Genomic DNA, 15,473 nt, shown 5'->3' with positions numbered 1-15,473 from the left:
GTTCTTCTTTACCCTAGAAGGGAAAACCTTCTAAAATATTTATTTTTAAACATACACGCAGACCGATTGTTTTAACTATACAAACATCTGCCAACTAATACCATGTCTGGAGTGCTCACGCTTTACTACAATGTTCTAACAGTTGGGCTGAAAAACAAATTGCTAGGAAGTATGTGAATTTAAGCAAAAATATCCTTAAAGCTGAGAGAAAAATTCTTCTATTTTTAAATGGAAAAAGAACACCAAATAAGCCCTAAATCTGATGGCAATAATTCAAAGTGAAATTTCAGTATAAGGAGATGTCTACAAACTTGGCGTTTCAGTGCCTGAGAAGAAAACTTCATACCTTATGGAAGGACGTACATATTTATTAAATGGTCATCCTCTGTGATATGCACGCAGTGTATTGTAATCAGTAAGTACACTTTTAATATTAGAACTTAGTATTAGAACACTATATAGACACCCAATTCTGAGGCACATTAATTCAGCAAATGAAAAAAAAATGCAGAAAGAAATCAGTACTATTTGGGTAACATAAAACCAATTAATTCCTAGTATCCAAGGAGAATTACAGAGGAAAGAAAGTAATGCAAGAGATGGGGGAGGCAAGTATCCCAGACCTATTCGGAGGGAGAGAAAAGAGCTCCCCACAGTACATTAAGATACTTCCCGAAAAAAGCAAGAGTCATTCCACGGCTTTGCTCCAACCTCCATGAATTGCTGCCTGCAAAGTAACCATGACTCGGTCTTCTCGGATTTTGTTAACAGGGCACTGACCTTCACGCAGAGCAACTGGACTGTCCGGTTGGCAACAGCTTACCAAAACTCAGGCCATGTACAGTGCAGTTAATACGGTCATTCATCCATTTTAGATACGCCGACTTAGCATCACCACGCAATTGCTCCCTTTGGGGGGAAAAAAAAAAGCCACAACCCCCCTCTCTCTTGCACATGCAAAGATTTCTGTGTCTAGTAAGGCAGCTCTGGAAATAACTTGGAAGAACAACAGAAGAATTCCAGATGTTAAAAATATCATTTAATTAAACATAAATCATACCAAAAAGTTTAAGTCACTTTTAGTTAATACATTCGCATTTATTTTAGAATATACTCTACATCTGAGTAAAAAAAGTTTTAAATAAACTCCAGTACATGTACAACCGTGGGACCTGCCATCCGTCCCGCGACAGAGGGATGCTCATGAGCCCGCTGGGTTCCCTCCTGGGTAAGAGAAGCGATTTTATGCCAGTTCTGTTATGTTCATCGGCTCGCCTTGAGCCTCCTATCTGCCAGCTACGCCACCACCTCGTACACACACACGGGCTCAGCCCCGAGCAACCGCTCGCCCCAGACCGTACAATAAAAAAAAAAAAAAAAAAAAAAGGAGGGGGGAGGGGGAAAAAATAATAATTAATAAACTAGTACTGATTAATTTACACCTCTCTCCCGCTTGTGCGTTGATAGAAAACCGGCCGCGGTCCTGGGAGCGCTCAGGGAAGCCTCAGCCCCGGGGGTGCAGCCCTCCTCCTCCTCCTCCTCCTCCTCCTCCTCCTCCACCGCCGCCGCGGCGGCAGCATCGCCGGGTGGGGACCCGCCGCTCCGTTCCCGTTCCCACCGGGCCGGTCCCCGCGTCCCCCCCCCCCCCCCCCGGCGCTCACTGCCCCCAGCTGCTGAAGCCGATCTCCTGCTTGTATCTGTTGGTGAGGACGTTGGCCTTGCGGGTGAGCTTGGAGAGGACCGAGTGGAGTCCGCTGAGGTGGTAGTGGAACTGCTGCTCCAGGTCCTCCTCCCCCTCGCCCTCCTCGGCGGGCCCACCGCCCAGCTTGTCCTTCTTGCGGGTCGCCTCCTCGCCCGCCGGCGGCTGGACCACCCCCCACTCGATATCGTTGCGGATGGACTTGAGCAGCATGTAGTGGCTGTACATGTCCCTACGGGAGAAGTAGGCGCCGGGGTCGCCGGGGGGCAGGGGGGTTTCTCGCTGGGGACAGACGGCTCCGGCCGCGTCCAGCTCCTCCAGCAGCAGCGGCACGTCCCGCAGCAGGCTGGGCACCATCACCGTCTGGTCCATGTTGTTGACGGCGCCGATGAAGCGGTTCATGGCGTTGAAGAGGGAGTACTTCTGGCTGTACGAGTCGCAGATCTGCATCGTGCCGGCGGCTGGGAGAGCTCGGCGGGGTTGGGGACTTGGGGGGCTCGGACCGCGGGGCTCCTCCGGCGGCGACCTCCTCCTCGCCAGCGGCACCGGCCGCCCTCCGGGCTCGGCGGCTGCTCCCGGGCTGAGTCCTGCTGGCAAGCGCCGGCGTTAGGGGCTGCTCTCCCCCCCCCCCCAGCCCGCCTTCCCGTCCCGTCCCGTCCCGTTCCCCGCCTTTATCCTCGGCCCTATCTCCGTTTTTGAGCCTTCCCCCCCGCCCCGATCCCCTCCCTTAAAAAAAAAAAAAGAAAAAAACCAAACCAAAACGCCCCCCCAAAACCCCCCCAAACCCAACCCCGCCACTCCTCCCGGCAGCCACGCGTGGCGTGCGGCAGGGGGGGCGGCCCCGCGCCACGCCGGTCAATTAAAATTCAGTCCCGTTCCCCCGCCGCCGCCTTCCTCACCCCAGCCGGCGTGCCCGGGCCGAGGCACCGCGGGGCAGGCACCCACCGTGGTCCGCAGCCGCTCTCACCGCCGCCCCGTCAACCCGCCGCCGTCGCCCGTGGCTGCGCTCCCATCCCCGGCGCCGTATTTATAGCGCCTATCTTAAAACAAGGTGTTCCCCCAGTGCCACCCCCCGCGCCCGCACGGCAGATAAAGGCGGCGGGAGGCGGCCACCCCCCCGCCACGGCTCCGCCTCTCGCCCCGCACCGGGGGAGGGCACCGCCACGGGAAGGGAGGGCGCCAGGACCGGCCGGGCCGGTGGAGCAACCCGGGCCGGCGGCTGCAAACGAACCCCCCCCCCCCCCAGCTCCCAGGCGCCGGTAACGTCCTACCCGCCGCCCCCGGGCACGGCGCCGTGACCGAGAAGAGCTTCACCACCGGCCCCCTCCCCTCCTCGGCGACAGGGCAAGCGACCCGCAGCCGCTCGGTGCCCGCCGCCCCCTCCCCCCCTCCGCCACCGACCGGGCGGGGCAGCGGGAGGCGCGGCTCGGGCGGGGCGGGGCCGGGGCGGTGAGTTGATTGACAGAGCAGGCGGCGGGGACACGCGGGCCCCGCGTGCTGTCCGCGTTCGCCCAGGCCGCCCATTGGCTGGCGGGCGCGCGGCGAGCGTGACGGCCGCGCCGCCCGCCGCGCCCGCGCCGCGTGCCCCGACGGCAAATTAGAGCGGGACGGCGGGGAGGGCGCCGGGGCCGGCGGAGCCCCGCCGGCACGGGGCCAGGCTCGCGTCGCCGCCTCCCAGCAAGCCCGCCGAGGAGCCGCGGCTCGCCGTGCCAGCCCTGAGGTGCGCGGAGCGGGGAGGGGAGGGAGCGGGCGCGCCTTTGTCCCTCGGCCAGGCCTGCGGAGGGCCGCCCGGCAGCGGCCGCGGGGCGGCCGGCATCACCCCACAGCCTCACCTCCGGGCCCAACCAATCGGCGGGCAGCCCAGCGGCCCGGCTCCGCCGCCCCCTGCCAATCAGCGAGCCTCGGCAGCAGCCAATCGAAAACAACAGCCCCCCCCGCCACGCCCCCCATCAGCCGGCTGGCGCGGGGCTGGTCACAGGCCAGTTGGCTGGAAGCGGTGCCGTGGGTCACGTGGGGCAGGACGGCTTGGGGACGGGGGGGGGTGTTGAGGGCGTTGCCGTGGCAACGGATCAACCAATAGCCCGAGGCGGGGGCGGGCCGCCGCCTCTGGCGCCTGCGCGGCGGCGGGGAGAGCCCGCGGCCGCGGCCCGGAAGGGGACGGGGCGGCTCTGCGGAGGTGTCCGGGGCTCGGTCTCGCCCGCGGCTGGCGGGGACGGGAGAAGCCCGGCGAACGGGGCCGGCCTCAGCCGTGCCGGCTGCCTCCGTGCTCCCGCAGGCTCTCTGGTCCATCGGGCTGCTTCGGGTTTCTGCCCAGGCCGCGGCCCGGAGGGAAGGAGGCCCGGTTGCCTGGGCACCGGGTGGCAACCGGACTGCCTGAGGGAGGAGAGCTCGGCGAGCGGCACCGGCGTTGGCAAACCCTTGGGGTTAAGCGGAGATACGGGCTGGTGTCAAAATCACGATCTGTTCGCAGATAATTCATTGCGAAAACAAACACACGCAAAAAAAAATGATCGCACCAGGCCGGAGAAGTGGCCACAACATGTATTTGCGTGTTTATGTAGACACAGTGCATCATTAATACACCATTACCAGTTTCGCGACCTTTAATTGAAATGCAGCCTGTGCTGAACATTAAATACATTGGAAAAAGTGATAGATCTTTAGGAACAAGAGGAATGGGTTTCTTGTCTGACTTCCCTGTCCAAATTAACAAAAATATTAAAACGCCTGAACAAATTTAAAACTGAAGGCGTTACCTGTGGTTAGAACATACTGGCTGGGGAGGAGAAAAAGTTGACAGAAACAACCCAGCTTGAACCCCCTGCAAATGGGGGAAGTATGCGGTCGTAGCAAAAGCACCAGACGAGGAAGAGCCGTGCCTTCAGTGCGATGATACTATACAAATTACGACCTGAGCATAAAGTAAATTTCGCCCCTACCTGCCCTTTTTGTTCCGCAAAATGTAGAGCCACACGGTCTGCTTCCAGCTTCGGCTGTAAATGTTGCCTCATTTTTAGCGTAGTGCTAATACAGTGCTGTAGCCTGTGCAGGCATGTGTCTAACCCATTAGGCTGAGATAGATCATACTCAAGTCAAACTTCACAGCATAAGGCAATAGGCTTTTTTTTTTAAGCTTCCTTATGTTCTGATCGATTTTGATATGCAGTGTAAATGTCTCTGGTACGTATAATGTATATCATTAACACAAGCCTGAGTAGGTTTGATTGCTCTTTGGTTAGAGTGAAGTAAAGGAGCACGTATTTCTAACTCCAGTGGTATGTAATTGCGATGGCTGTGCACACGAGAAAAAGAAACGGCACTTTTCTTTTTCCCCTCCTGTTAAGAAAAGACGATCCCATATGTGGCACGAACGTTAACGTGCAAGTGGCATTTCTTTAACGTATTTCCTCTTCAGAACGATCTGATTATTGTGGCCACGCAGCGCCTGGAAGGGGAATCAGCTGGAAACACCTCGTCTCGTGTCCTGAGCAATGAAGAAGCTTGCATGTTTGCTATCTGGCAGTCCAAGAAGGTGTAAACGCTTTCCTTCGCCCAGCACAGGGTCCTGGGTAAGGAAACCAAAATGACAACGTGCAACAGTAGTCTTTACCCAGCACCGCAAGTGCAAGCCCAGCAGTGTGGGGGTGAAAACACCTTTCCGCTTGAATAGATTTGGTACCGCTATGCAGGAAAGGAGGAGTCACATATAAATTACCGTATTAGCTGAAAACTTTTAATTTTCCCTGAAGTGAATGAGAGCTGGTGGTGTTCAGCCCTTTCTGGACGGGGGCCTTCTTTCTGTGGCCGACTCCTGAAGAAGAACACGGATGAACTATCGCTATTGCTATTTAGCTATTACTGTTACTGAGCTATTACTATTACTAACTAGTTAACTCAGCTGTACATCGGTATTTAGCCACAGTAGCACTAAGGTTAGTGCTACAAAGGCTAGCTATAGTAACAGTGCTGCTAGTGGCCTGTCTCCTCCAGCGACATGAGCAGCTGCGCAGTATTTTTCAAGAAAAGACAGATGATTCTGTCAATTTGCGTGGGTTTTCGTACCATTTGTAAGGCCTGTTTTAATTCTCTCTTCAGTGGCAACAGGATAACAAACCGTCTTTGTTAACAGTTTTCCCAGGATGCATGCTGGCACGAAATAGGTGCCACTGGCACGTTGCAGACCAGCGATGGCTACACTTTGGCGGTTAGGAAGTTGTTCTGCTGTACAGTGTTTCCAAAATAAGATGAGATCTTGTGTAGGCGAAAAGTGATAAATATGTGCAAATATTTAATGTTGCATTCTGCAGCCTGGGAACACCATTTGGGCCGGCCTTGTAAGAGCAACATCTCTTGGGAATTTCACTTCCTCTCGTAATCTGTTGTCGATGTGACATGGCAGATTAGAGTTCAGCCTCGGAAACTGCGAGTTGTTTCCTTCTATTCCTATTTGACATACATTTTTGCTCAAACTTGTGAACTGCTTCCATCATTTTGGGTAGCAGTACAGATGCACACATTTAGCACTTCTCTCTTCTCCTTTTTCTTTCTGAAACGGAGTCCAGTTGTACCAAACTCTGAACCGAGGAAACCCGTCATTTCTCATCCAGAAGGAATGTATGTAAATTTATCGTCTTAATTGATGCCTCTCCATGAGTTTCATATAATCAGCTCTTGTAGCTTAACGTGCTAATGATCAGGGTAAGTAGAAATCTAATATGTTAAAGGAATGCAGACCAATTTGTCTGAGTCCTGCTGACATCTGCGGTATAACTTTTGCAAAGATTTACTCATCTCTCTTCTGTCTTTCACTTAGCCGCCTTTTACTCCTGTTTCTGTTGGTCCTCTGCGAGCGGAGTGATTCTCCAAAGCGGACGGAAACCTCTGGGAAGGCATGCAGAGGGGTCAGGAAGAGGACATTCGGAGAAGGGAGCGGCAATCCTAAATCCCCTTTCCCTCTGGCACGCATGCAAATCTGGGCGAGACTGCACGTTGCCAGAAGCGGCACAACAAGGGCTCTGCGGCGTCGCGTCTCGGTGCAGAGGAGTGGTGTTTTGTGTGCATGGCGAAAAGCAGGAGCTCTGCTGGGAGCAGTGCTGGGGGAGGGGGGGCAGCCATCTCAGGCAGCTCCCGTGAAGCCCCTCAAAGTCACCTAGCTCTGCAGGTTGCAGCTGGGTCTCTCCAGGCCCACCAAGTCCTCGCTTCCTCAGAAGCATTCCTGGAAATCATTGCAAAATGAGCTTTGATCTGTTCGCCAGTCACTGTGTATTTGCAGGGCCTGGGATCCCTCCCAAGCAGTGCTCAGCTAGCACCAGGACGTCAAAACGGGCTGAACCCCGCCGCGTAAAGGAGCCGGTGGGATAAATGCTGCCACGGTGTTGTTCGTATGGCGTGTGGGTAGCATCCCTCTCCCGTACCTTTTGCCAGCCTCATCCGTTTCCCCTGGAAGCTGGTTGGAGCAGGCACTGTGGTGTGCAGTGCCCAGGACAGCAGCGGCCCTTTCCAAATGGCTCCTTAGTGCTGCCATAATAAGCCTGATAAATAAAACATGGCTTGCAGACACGGATTTACTGGAGAGGGCTAAGGGGGCTGTAGCTCCCTCATTAGTATCTCCCGGTGCAGCGTGTGTGCTCCTCATTATGTGGCACAGTGGCAGTTGTCTAGTCATCCACGATGAGGCTGCAGCCACTCCAAGGATGCGCCAGGGATCCCAGGGACCTTTTTTTTTCTCCTGTGTTAATAATAGGAATTTACAAGAAAAAAAAAAAAGACCTTGAATATGAAAAGGATGAAGGGGGAAAGACTGCAGCGCTGAGTCTGATTTCCTCTCCCTTGCGTCTCTAAGTCAGCAGCAAATGCAGAGAAATCCATATAGCCGTGCTAATACGGAATTGGCATGAGTAGGATCAAGACCTCTGGACTGCACAAACTCTTATTTTGGGCAGCTTTGTTTCCCTTCAGTCTAAAATGCTGCTTGTAAACTCTTGGCCGAAGTATAAACTTCATCCCCTCCCTCCCATTTTTCTTCTTCTGTTTAAGGGAAAAGAATCATTTTGGCCGATTTCAAGTCCCTCAAAGCTGGGGACTCGGGAATCTGGGTTAATCTGAACAGGGTTTGTGGAGGTTTGATCCAGTTTTTCTTTCCGGCCATCATTTAAATCCCTCCTACCTCTCGCATACAAGCTGCAACTGCATCATCGCAGTAACCCTGTGACCGAGAGGCATGAGAGTCTCCTCTGAGACTGTAATCTCACTCTAAACAGCTCTCTGGCGGGTGCTCGTGAGTGGCAATACATCATGCAATTTTCTCCTTTAGAGGCTCGCGGTGTCATCTCCACCGTGATCCCTGCCCTGCCTGGTCAGTGCTGGTAAGCCAGAGCCCGGGGCCAGCCTGGGAGCCGGTTCCTGGCCCAGCACCGCATGGCTGGGGCACACGCGGGGTCAGGAACGGCGTTAGCAAAATCTGCCCCTTCCTCTGTGCCGCCCTGCCCACGCTCTGGCAGAAAAGATACCTTTTTAGGATGGCAGGAGACTTTACTGGCATAGCAAAATAATCTTCAATAAACTCATGACTTTCTGTAACGGTATTTAATATGCAGATAGCCAAACGAATGCCACCATGATATATTTTTATGGACAAATATTATATATTAAGCCCTGATTTATACATTTGAGCGTAATACCTGGGGCTCTGAGGAGAGCCTTTAATCTCTGTCAGCGAGGCAGCACGCATGCTAAAACGCCGAGTAAATCTGCACGGGAGCGGTGAACCGAGCGCAGCATATATCAGAGTTCTTCCGCCTGATAAAATTAAATACACAAGACCACCTTTCTGTGACATTAACGGTTTGATACGCAGGGGCTGACATTAGGAAATACCGATCTGCGCTTCCCACTCTGACCCTAACCTGCAGCGTTCCTGCTGCTTCTGCCATCCCCATCCCGACACGCGGGATGGGTGCCACCTCAAGCTCCCAGGAGAAGTTCCTGGGTGAAGGAAGGGTCTCTGCCCGTGACTTGCCCCCTCTCCTCCCATCACCCTTGCCTTCCCTGTGACTGCCTGGGTGCAGCCGCCCTATTTCTCCTTCGTCAGCACGTGTAGTAAGGTGAGCATCGGCTCAGCATGGGGTTCTGCATTTAATAATCTCACCAGCTCAACTGTTTTTATCTCAATCTCCCTTCTGAACTGATAAATCTAAATTGCACATTTTCTAAACCGCTTAGCTTAGGGGTAAATCTTGCAGGTATCCTCAAATGACTAGCTGGTGTCTTCTGCACCTGTCTAGCACCATCTACTGTAGCTTTTTTATACTGTTTTCCTTTCCCTTCCCATCTGCAGGCTTACGATTCCTGCAGGAGCTGCCTTCATCCCGAGGAGTTTGTGGAAGAACGGGAGCTCTGGTTTTCTTTGAAAGGCCCGGGGCTGGCATGGTGGTGAAACAAATACAGTACACGTTCATCCTATAGATTACATTTCCTCGTTTTAAACCAGTGACCCGATTTTCAGTGCCTAGCTTGCTGTTGATAAATTTTACACTCTTCTCAGTGCTTGGAAAGAGAAGAAGATGGAGCGGAACAAAGGTGGCCCACCTTCACTGAACCTTTCCATACTAGCTGGTGGAGCAAGAATTAGGGACGTGGCAGGACGAGGGGCTGGAGCAGAGCTTTGTGTGCGGAGGAGAAGGGCCTGCCTGGGAACAAATCTTCAGTTGCTGCCCCGAGATGGCAAGGGCGAGACATCAGCTTAGATTTTCTAGCATCTGATGGGGAGTTATGGGGCGGGACTAGAGGCAGCAGGATTTTCCTGTGAAAGTCTTATCTCTTCTTGTTATGTTCAGTATGAAAAGGGAAGCTGCTCTGAAAGAATATCCTGCTTTTTCCGAGCTCGGCAGTTCAGAGCTGACATGGAGCGTTATGTGTCCTTATTATAGGCACTCCTATTACAATGTGGTTTTGGCTGGAGGATGTTGTATGGTTAAAGACAACTATTACAACTGAAAATAGAACCAGAGCTTTCCGACTGCTACGACTATTATGGATTTGTATGATTAATATTTAGTTGCTTTACAAAAAGCATCAAAAGCTGGAAGTCAAAATCAGAGCAAAGTTGTGCTAAGGATTGCGTATTTTTTTAAAAAAAAAAAAAAAATCTGTTCATGATGAGTATTTCTGTAGGTGATAGATTAACATAAAAATACTGCCAGTCTTTTCCAGGGTTGTAAAACACAAAACAAGGTACATCATACTTTTGTTGTTGTTGTTATTGAAACCCAAATTATCTGTTTGAAACTAACTTGTTTCAATAGCAAGTAATATATTTTTCCACAGTCCTTGTGAAAACTGGAAATGAAGTAGATTTGGCAGCTTAGCCTGTGAAGTTCTGTGGCAAATCTGCAAACTGAAAGACCAGAGGGTTTTGTCCTGGCTTTGTTTCTTGATGAAGTTCTGAAGAGAGCTAAATTAAATCCATGCTTTAGCCATATGTGCAATTTTGTTCTACTGGAATAGCTTATAGCTGCCAGTGAATTTCTCCATACTCCCAGCATTGTGTAAGGGATGATACAAGAGCCTGAAGATTACTCTCTCCAGTAGTACCATGCATTCGCAAGCTTAAAATTATTACAACAGCATTTTTTTCATTTACATGGCTGGAGAGAATCTACTTTTGCAGTAAATTTGTGTTTCAAAGCAGATTTCTGTGTCCATCATTATTGGTGGTTTACAAAATTTCTGTTATTCCCCCCCCCCCCCCCCCCCCCCCCATGTGGGGATGTGGGAGCAAATGAAATAAACCCATCATAAAAAATAATTTTGTCCAGGTGGAACATAAATCAGCCAAAAAAATATTATTCTACATGGCAAATAAAAAGCATATGCTGTATTATTTAAAGCACAGCCTCCATATTCACATACAAAATTAATGCTACAGTGGGAGGTAAAACTGATGGAGGCAGACAATGAAAATATTAGGAGTAAAACATGATGCCAGGAACAATTCAAGCAGAGCCACTTGCAGGGTCATGGTCATATTCCATTTCAAATGGGCATGGAAATACACTGTGGGTTATTCTTCTCCAGAGATGCACAGATAATAAGCACCTGCTCCCCATGTCTACTCTTCCCTTTTAACTGTTGATTTATTGGATGTTTCTGAAAGCTGTGGTCAGGCTCGTGAGGGATATATAACGTGGTGCCTGCAGGAAGAAATGGGAGCGGGCAGACGAGCTGCCACGCTCCCCGTCACTACTTCAGGGTGAAGGGCTGAGCGGGGTTCAGAACAAAAGCCGGCTCCTCTTCAGCTTCCAGGCGAAAAGACCCTACCAAAAGGTAAATCGGCAGCCTCCCTGTACTTGCTGTGCCTGGGTTACACCTAGGGAAGTCAGTAAAAAATCCTAAACTACGTTCCTTGCCTCAAACTAGAGTAAATGGTGGGTTCAGAGGAGGCACATACAGCGTTCAGAAGTCTAAGGCACCAAAAGGGGTCTTCTCCATCACTAGGTACTTGACTTCCACAGCATCAAGGAAACTACTGGAATATATGTCTATAAAACATACTATTGCCTGTGTTTTAAGGTCATTTTCAGAACAACATTAGGAATCCAGCCTTCTTACATGTATAAGAAGGTACGTACCACATACTACTACACCTTACTACGTTGGAGATGGTACCATCAGCAAATTTTTTATGCTCATCCTAGTTCTCCCAGGGTCGGGGTGGGGGGGGTTCATTCCATTCCTCCCCTAAACTGACAAACAGCCTCACTAAATAAGGGATGAACGTAATCTTCAGATAATGTTGAAGCTGGGTCACTACGAAGAGACTTTGAATTGATAAGATGTTTTTCTGTGTAATTTAATAAAAAAAATCGTTGCACAGAGAGCTTGCTTGGTGTAAGTTATGCTTTTTCACTGTTCTTTGACATTTTCTTCTCTGCAGCAGGACTGGAGCTTTGCAGCTATGAGGTCTTGAGATGTTCCAGTCATGGAGGTCCGTGAGCTTTAAACAACACTGCCTGCCCATTTAGAAACAAAAGAAAATGCTGTTTAATTAAAAATGTGAATCTGGAAATGCAGGGCTATTGAGAATCACTCTGAGCTGCACATTTTACATACATGGCTAAGAAAAAGGTCCACTGTAGCAACTGAAGTAATGCAGCGTTCAGTTCCCCTATGATGGTAAGCAGTTTATTAACCTAGAACTACAAAATCATTCAAAATTACATTTGGCGATGCTGAATTTCTGACACAAATCGCCCGATGTAAGGAAACCAAGAGGGCAGCCGCACAGCCTTCCACTGAGCCCTGCCATGTCTCTAAACAGCAGCAGGAGAGGAACACTGGGAGCCAGGATCGGAAAGATAAAAAAACAGTGTGGGAGCAAGAAACTCTTGCATTTTAACCCTGGCTGCCGGAGTTTCAGGTGTTAAGCAGTCACAGTGAAGGCCAGGCTTTAAATAGAGATCCCTGTGCTCATTCCTGAGGCCCTTGGACCTGACTTAAGCACCCAAAAGAGCACCGAGGTGTTTAAAAACCAAGTCCTGATGGTGCAAGCTGGGTTGCTTTGAAATAGGATCCTTAAGGTCTGATCTTGCAAGTTCACGATGGAGTTGTGAGCACGCCCCACTTACAGCTCTACTCATGCTACCTCTCGGGCAAGGCAAGGACTGACTCCTTATTTACTCTTGACTACAAGGGAACGTAACCTTGGCCACCGCATTTGCTTCAAGGACCTGTTGGGGCCTTCTTGCAGGAGCAGGGCCCACAGGACCCACCTCCTTGGTTGGACTCGGCATGGAATGGGGAGCAGCACGGCTGCATCGGTGCGGAGCTTCGCCCTTGGCGTGACGGTGTGAGCCGCTGCGCTAGCAGGGCTTGACTGCTTTCGGGATGCGAGCTCGTGTCTCTGCGTGACACTGCACTACACTGCGCAGGGCTGCCACCTTGCCTGGGACTAGATCAGGGACCTCTGCACCATGTTCCGTCCCATGCTGTTGATGTGTCCTCTCTCCATTTGATACACCTCGTGCTTTTTCAAAATGAAGTTACGAAGAGTTTCAGGGAGTACACCTGACCGCGAGGCCTGCCGGTAGATTTTATAGCCCAACAGTTGTATATCTTTTTGCATAAAGCTCTATCTTCTCTCCTTGTCAGTGCCTTGTGCCATCTACCCTTGACCATCGTGAACCAAAGACCAGGTTTTTCACTTCTGCATGTACCAGACCTTAACCAAGGTGTAGTCTGAACGACACAGAATTACCTGCACAGCGAGGCAGAAAAAGATCATCCCTTCCCACACAGGCTTCCCGACCTGGGTTCAGATTCCTCACCACTTGCATTGTAAATCCCCCAGAGATGAATCTGCCCCATGTAACACGGCTGGAGGGCAATGCTGGTCTTCTCTGCCACCAGTGCTCGCAGCAGGTTGCCACAGACCTGGTACCCAAAGCTCCTCAGTGGATTTCCAGGTGGGCTGCTGGCCAGATTGGTACATGGGCAGAAAGGAAAATCAGGCAGACCTTATCTCTTGCCTGGCAGGTTGGTTCCTGGTCATCAGAGGATTTTTAACTCCATGTGAATCTTTTTCTTTGACAGACCAGTTTCAAGGAAAACATGTTTCCCAGCCTGACCTGCACGCATGCATCGTGTCTGCTTTAGCATGTAACTGGAAAGGAGATTTGGGGCACAGGTCTGGCAGAAAGCACTGCCAAAAGTACAAAGTAAACACACCTCCCAAAATGGGGGGAGGTAAATTTACTCTCTGATATCTTTCAGCTCTAGTAGTCTCAACTGGTCCAGTAATCTCAATTGTTATAAATAACACTGCAAATGTTCTCCAGCAGAAACGTTCTCTTTTGGCTGACGGCATCCCTTTAAGTGCTAAGACACTGTTGTGCTGAGTTTTTGCTGTAGCCAAACAGGACTAGATTGAAATCAATAGCCCCATTTCACCTGTCACTTACTTAAGCTTGATTTGAACCCATGTTTGTAAAGCTGAAAGGCTTTTCTAGTCCATGGTTATTGTGCCTCCCACGTCCAACCCACCTGTGAGAATTTCACATTCCTACATCTTAAAAAGAAATATGATGGACAATGAAGGTAAATGTTTGTTTTGTTTTAGTATATTTAATTCAACAGGTTTTCTGTTATTAAGGCTGGGCTAAAATGGGACTGCTTGGAAAGCAGACATATCTGCTCAGAGCAGAGACTTTCATAGCTCATTCAGAGTTATTGGTCTTACCCACAATATTAGTGATAAAAATTGATTATCCATTCCCACTTGCTTCACAATCCATAGCTTTTTTTTTCATTCATATTATAAGTTGGTTTATACAGAGTGAGACAGTGTTATTTAAATAGCAAAGGATGAGCGTAATACATCTTACTTGCTAAAAGCCCACTCCAGCAGAAAGCAGGATTTTTTCATGTTAGCCCCGTCCTGTCCAGAAGGTAGAAATAATCTGGACTTGGCAACTGTCACAGCTTCTTTCAACTCTGAAGAGAAAATACGCTTCGGTCAGTGTATGTGCACTGCCCACTCAGGCTTCCTGCTGCCTTTTTATCCCCAAGTGCAAAGTTTGGGACTCGATAGGGCCCCATCGTTCGATGAACAGTTATGCTGAGCTTCCTAGGGGAAGGTCATTTTGGCACTGTCACCAGCATCTCATCGAAGGCGGGGGGGAGGGGGAAGGACTGAATATTGCAAGGACGGAGAGAAAAATTAACGGGAGGGACACAGCTCAAAACTTCTGCAAAAGTTTCCGAGTGAAAGCTCTGTTTTGGAAGTCATGCTTCAGCAATATGGGCTCACCTGCTCCCAAGGAAGGGGACCATGCATAAGACATCTCCAAGGGGATCACATCATGATCGTTAGCATCCAGAGCCTTATACACTCTCTTGCAGCTGTAGAGGAGAGGAGTAACGTTCCTGCCACCAGCTCTCTACGTTCCCAAGCATTAAAAGGACAGAGCAGTTTGGATGTTGCCTTCAGATGAAGCTGTAAAACTTGCAGTCTCCAACTTAAACTGATTCCTTGAGTCCAACAGTTAGATATGGTGTGGGACCAGAGGTTATCCTTAAGGTGGGGTAAGCTATAGCATTGCAGTTGTGAGGAGGAGTTTATTGACATGACCGTAACCTTAACTCCCTTGCAAAAAATAGACAGGTAACTTACTGGCCTGCCCAGAGATCAGTGTTTTTGACTGAGACCTAAAAGATTTTGGTTATTTGATCCAAAACTGCATCCTGGAGATTCCACCTTTCCCTCTGTAACTCCTTGTAGCATAAACAGGTATTATCTGTACACAAAGAAAAGGGAGAACAGACTCCTAATAAAAATACCTCACAGCTGAACTGCATGGGTGGTAGCTTCCCTCACACAGTAAAACAGCCAATGCATAGACTGACGTAAGATTGAAAGGAGAGGTGTTTCCCCGTGGGACTATTAAATGTAAATCTCTTTTTGTTCAGTAAGGAGATGAGACAAGTTTTTCCACCCAGTTGCTGGGTAATCTCTTTTGGGGTGAGGACTGCTTGTCTTGCACAGGATCTAGAGCTCCTGAGGGCAACTGCAGAGCAAACAACTAACGCCAGCAACAGCAATAAGAAAAATAGCCACCTATACATCCACACCGGCCTTTACGGTCTCCTCGCCTCCGGTATTTCAGAGCTGCATCCGATCTTTAAGGCGCGATCTCTGCGGCCGCAGGTTCCCCCTCTGGTTTGAAGGCGGGAGAGGAGGTCAAGCGAAAGGGCAGGGGGATGCGCAGCCCACCCACCC

At 50.3% G+C, this 15,473-nt stretch overlaps 1 protein-coding gene and 1 long non-coding RNA gene across 3 annotated transcripts; one reads left to right on the top strand and one right to left on the bottom strand.

The window, feature by feature from the left end:
- Window positions 1-1,017: 1,017 nt before the first annotated feature.
- Window positions 1,018-2,794, bottom strand: MID1IP1 (MID1 interacting protein 1). 2 transcript variants are annotated; one of them, XM_052794661.1, is made up of 2 exons: window positions 2,599-2,794; window positions 1,018-2,286 (listed from the first exon to the last, which is right to left on the bottom strand). In XM_052794661.1, exon 2 carries the CDS (start codon window positions 2,147-2,149, stop codon window positions 1,658-1,660), a length of 492 nt encoding a protein of 163 aa, XP_052650621.1. In that variant the 5' UTR covers window positions 2,150-2,286; window positions 2,599-2,794; the 3' UTR covers window positions 1,018-1,657. The 2 variants fall into 2 exon arrangements, with proteins under 2 accessions (XP_052650621.1, XP_052650620.1); XM_052794660.1 differs by having other exon boundaries at window positions 2,645-2,793.
- Window positions 2,795-2,960: 166 nt separating this feature from the next.
- LOC128145063 (uncharacterized) lies at window positions 2,961-13,776 on the top strand. Its single transcript, XR_008236318.1, has 3 exons — window positions 2,961-3,419; window positions 6,513-11,872; window positions 12,848-13,776. It is a non-coding gene; the product is annotated as an uncharacterized LOC128145063 (long non-coding RNA).
- The last annotated feature ends 1,697 nt before the right edge of the window (window positions 13,777-15,473 follow it).

Source organism: Harpia harpyja, chromosome 8 (assembly GCF_026419915.1).
Source record: "Harpia harpyja isolate bHarHar1 chromosome 8, bHarHar1 primary haplotype, whole genome shotgun sequence".
NCBI lineage: Eukaryota > Metazoa > Chordata > Aves > Accipitriformes > Accipitridae > Harpia > Harpia harpyja.
This window is presented reverse-complemented; position numbering and strand designations above follow the sequence as displayed.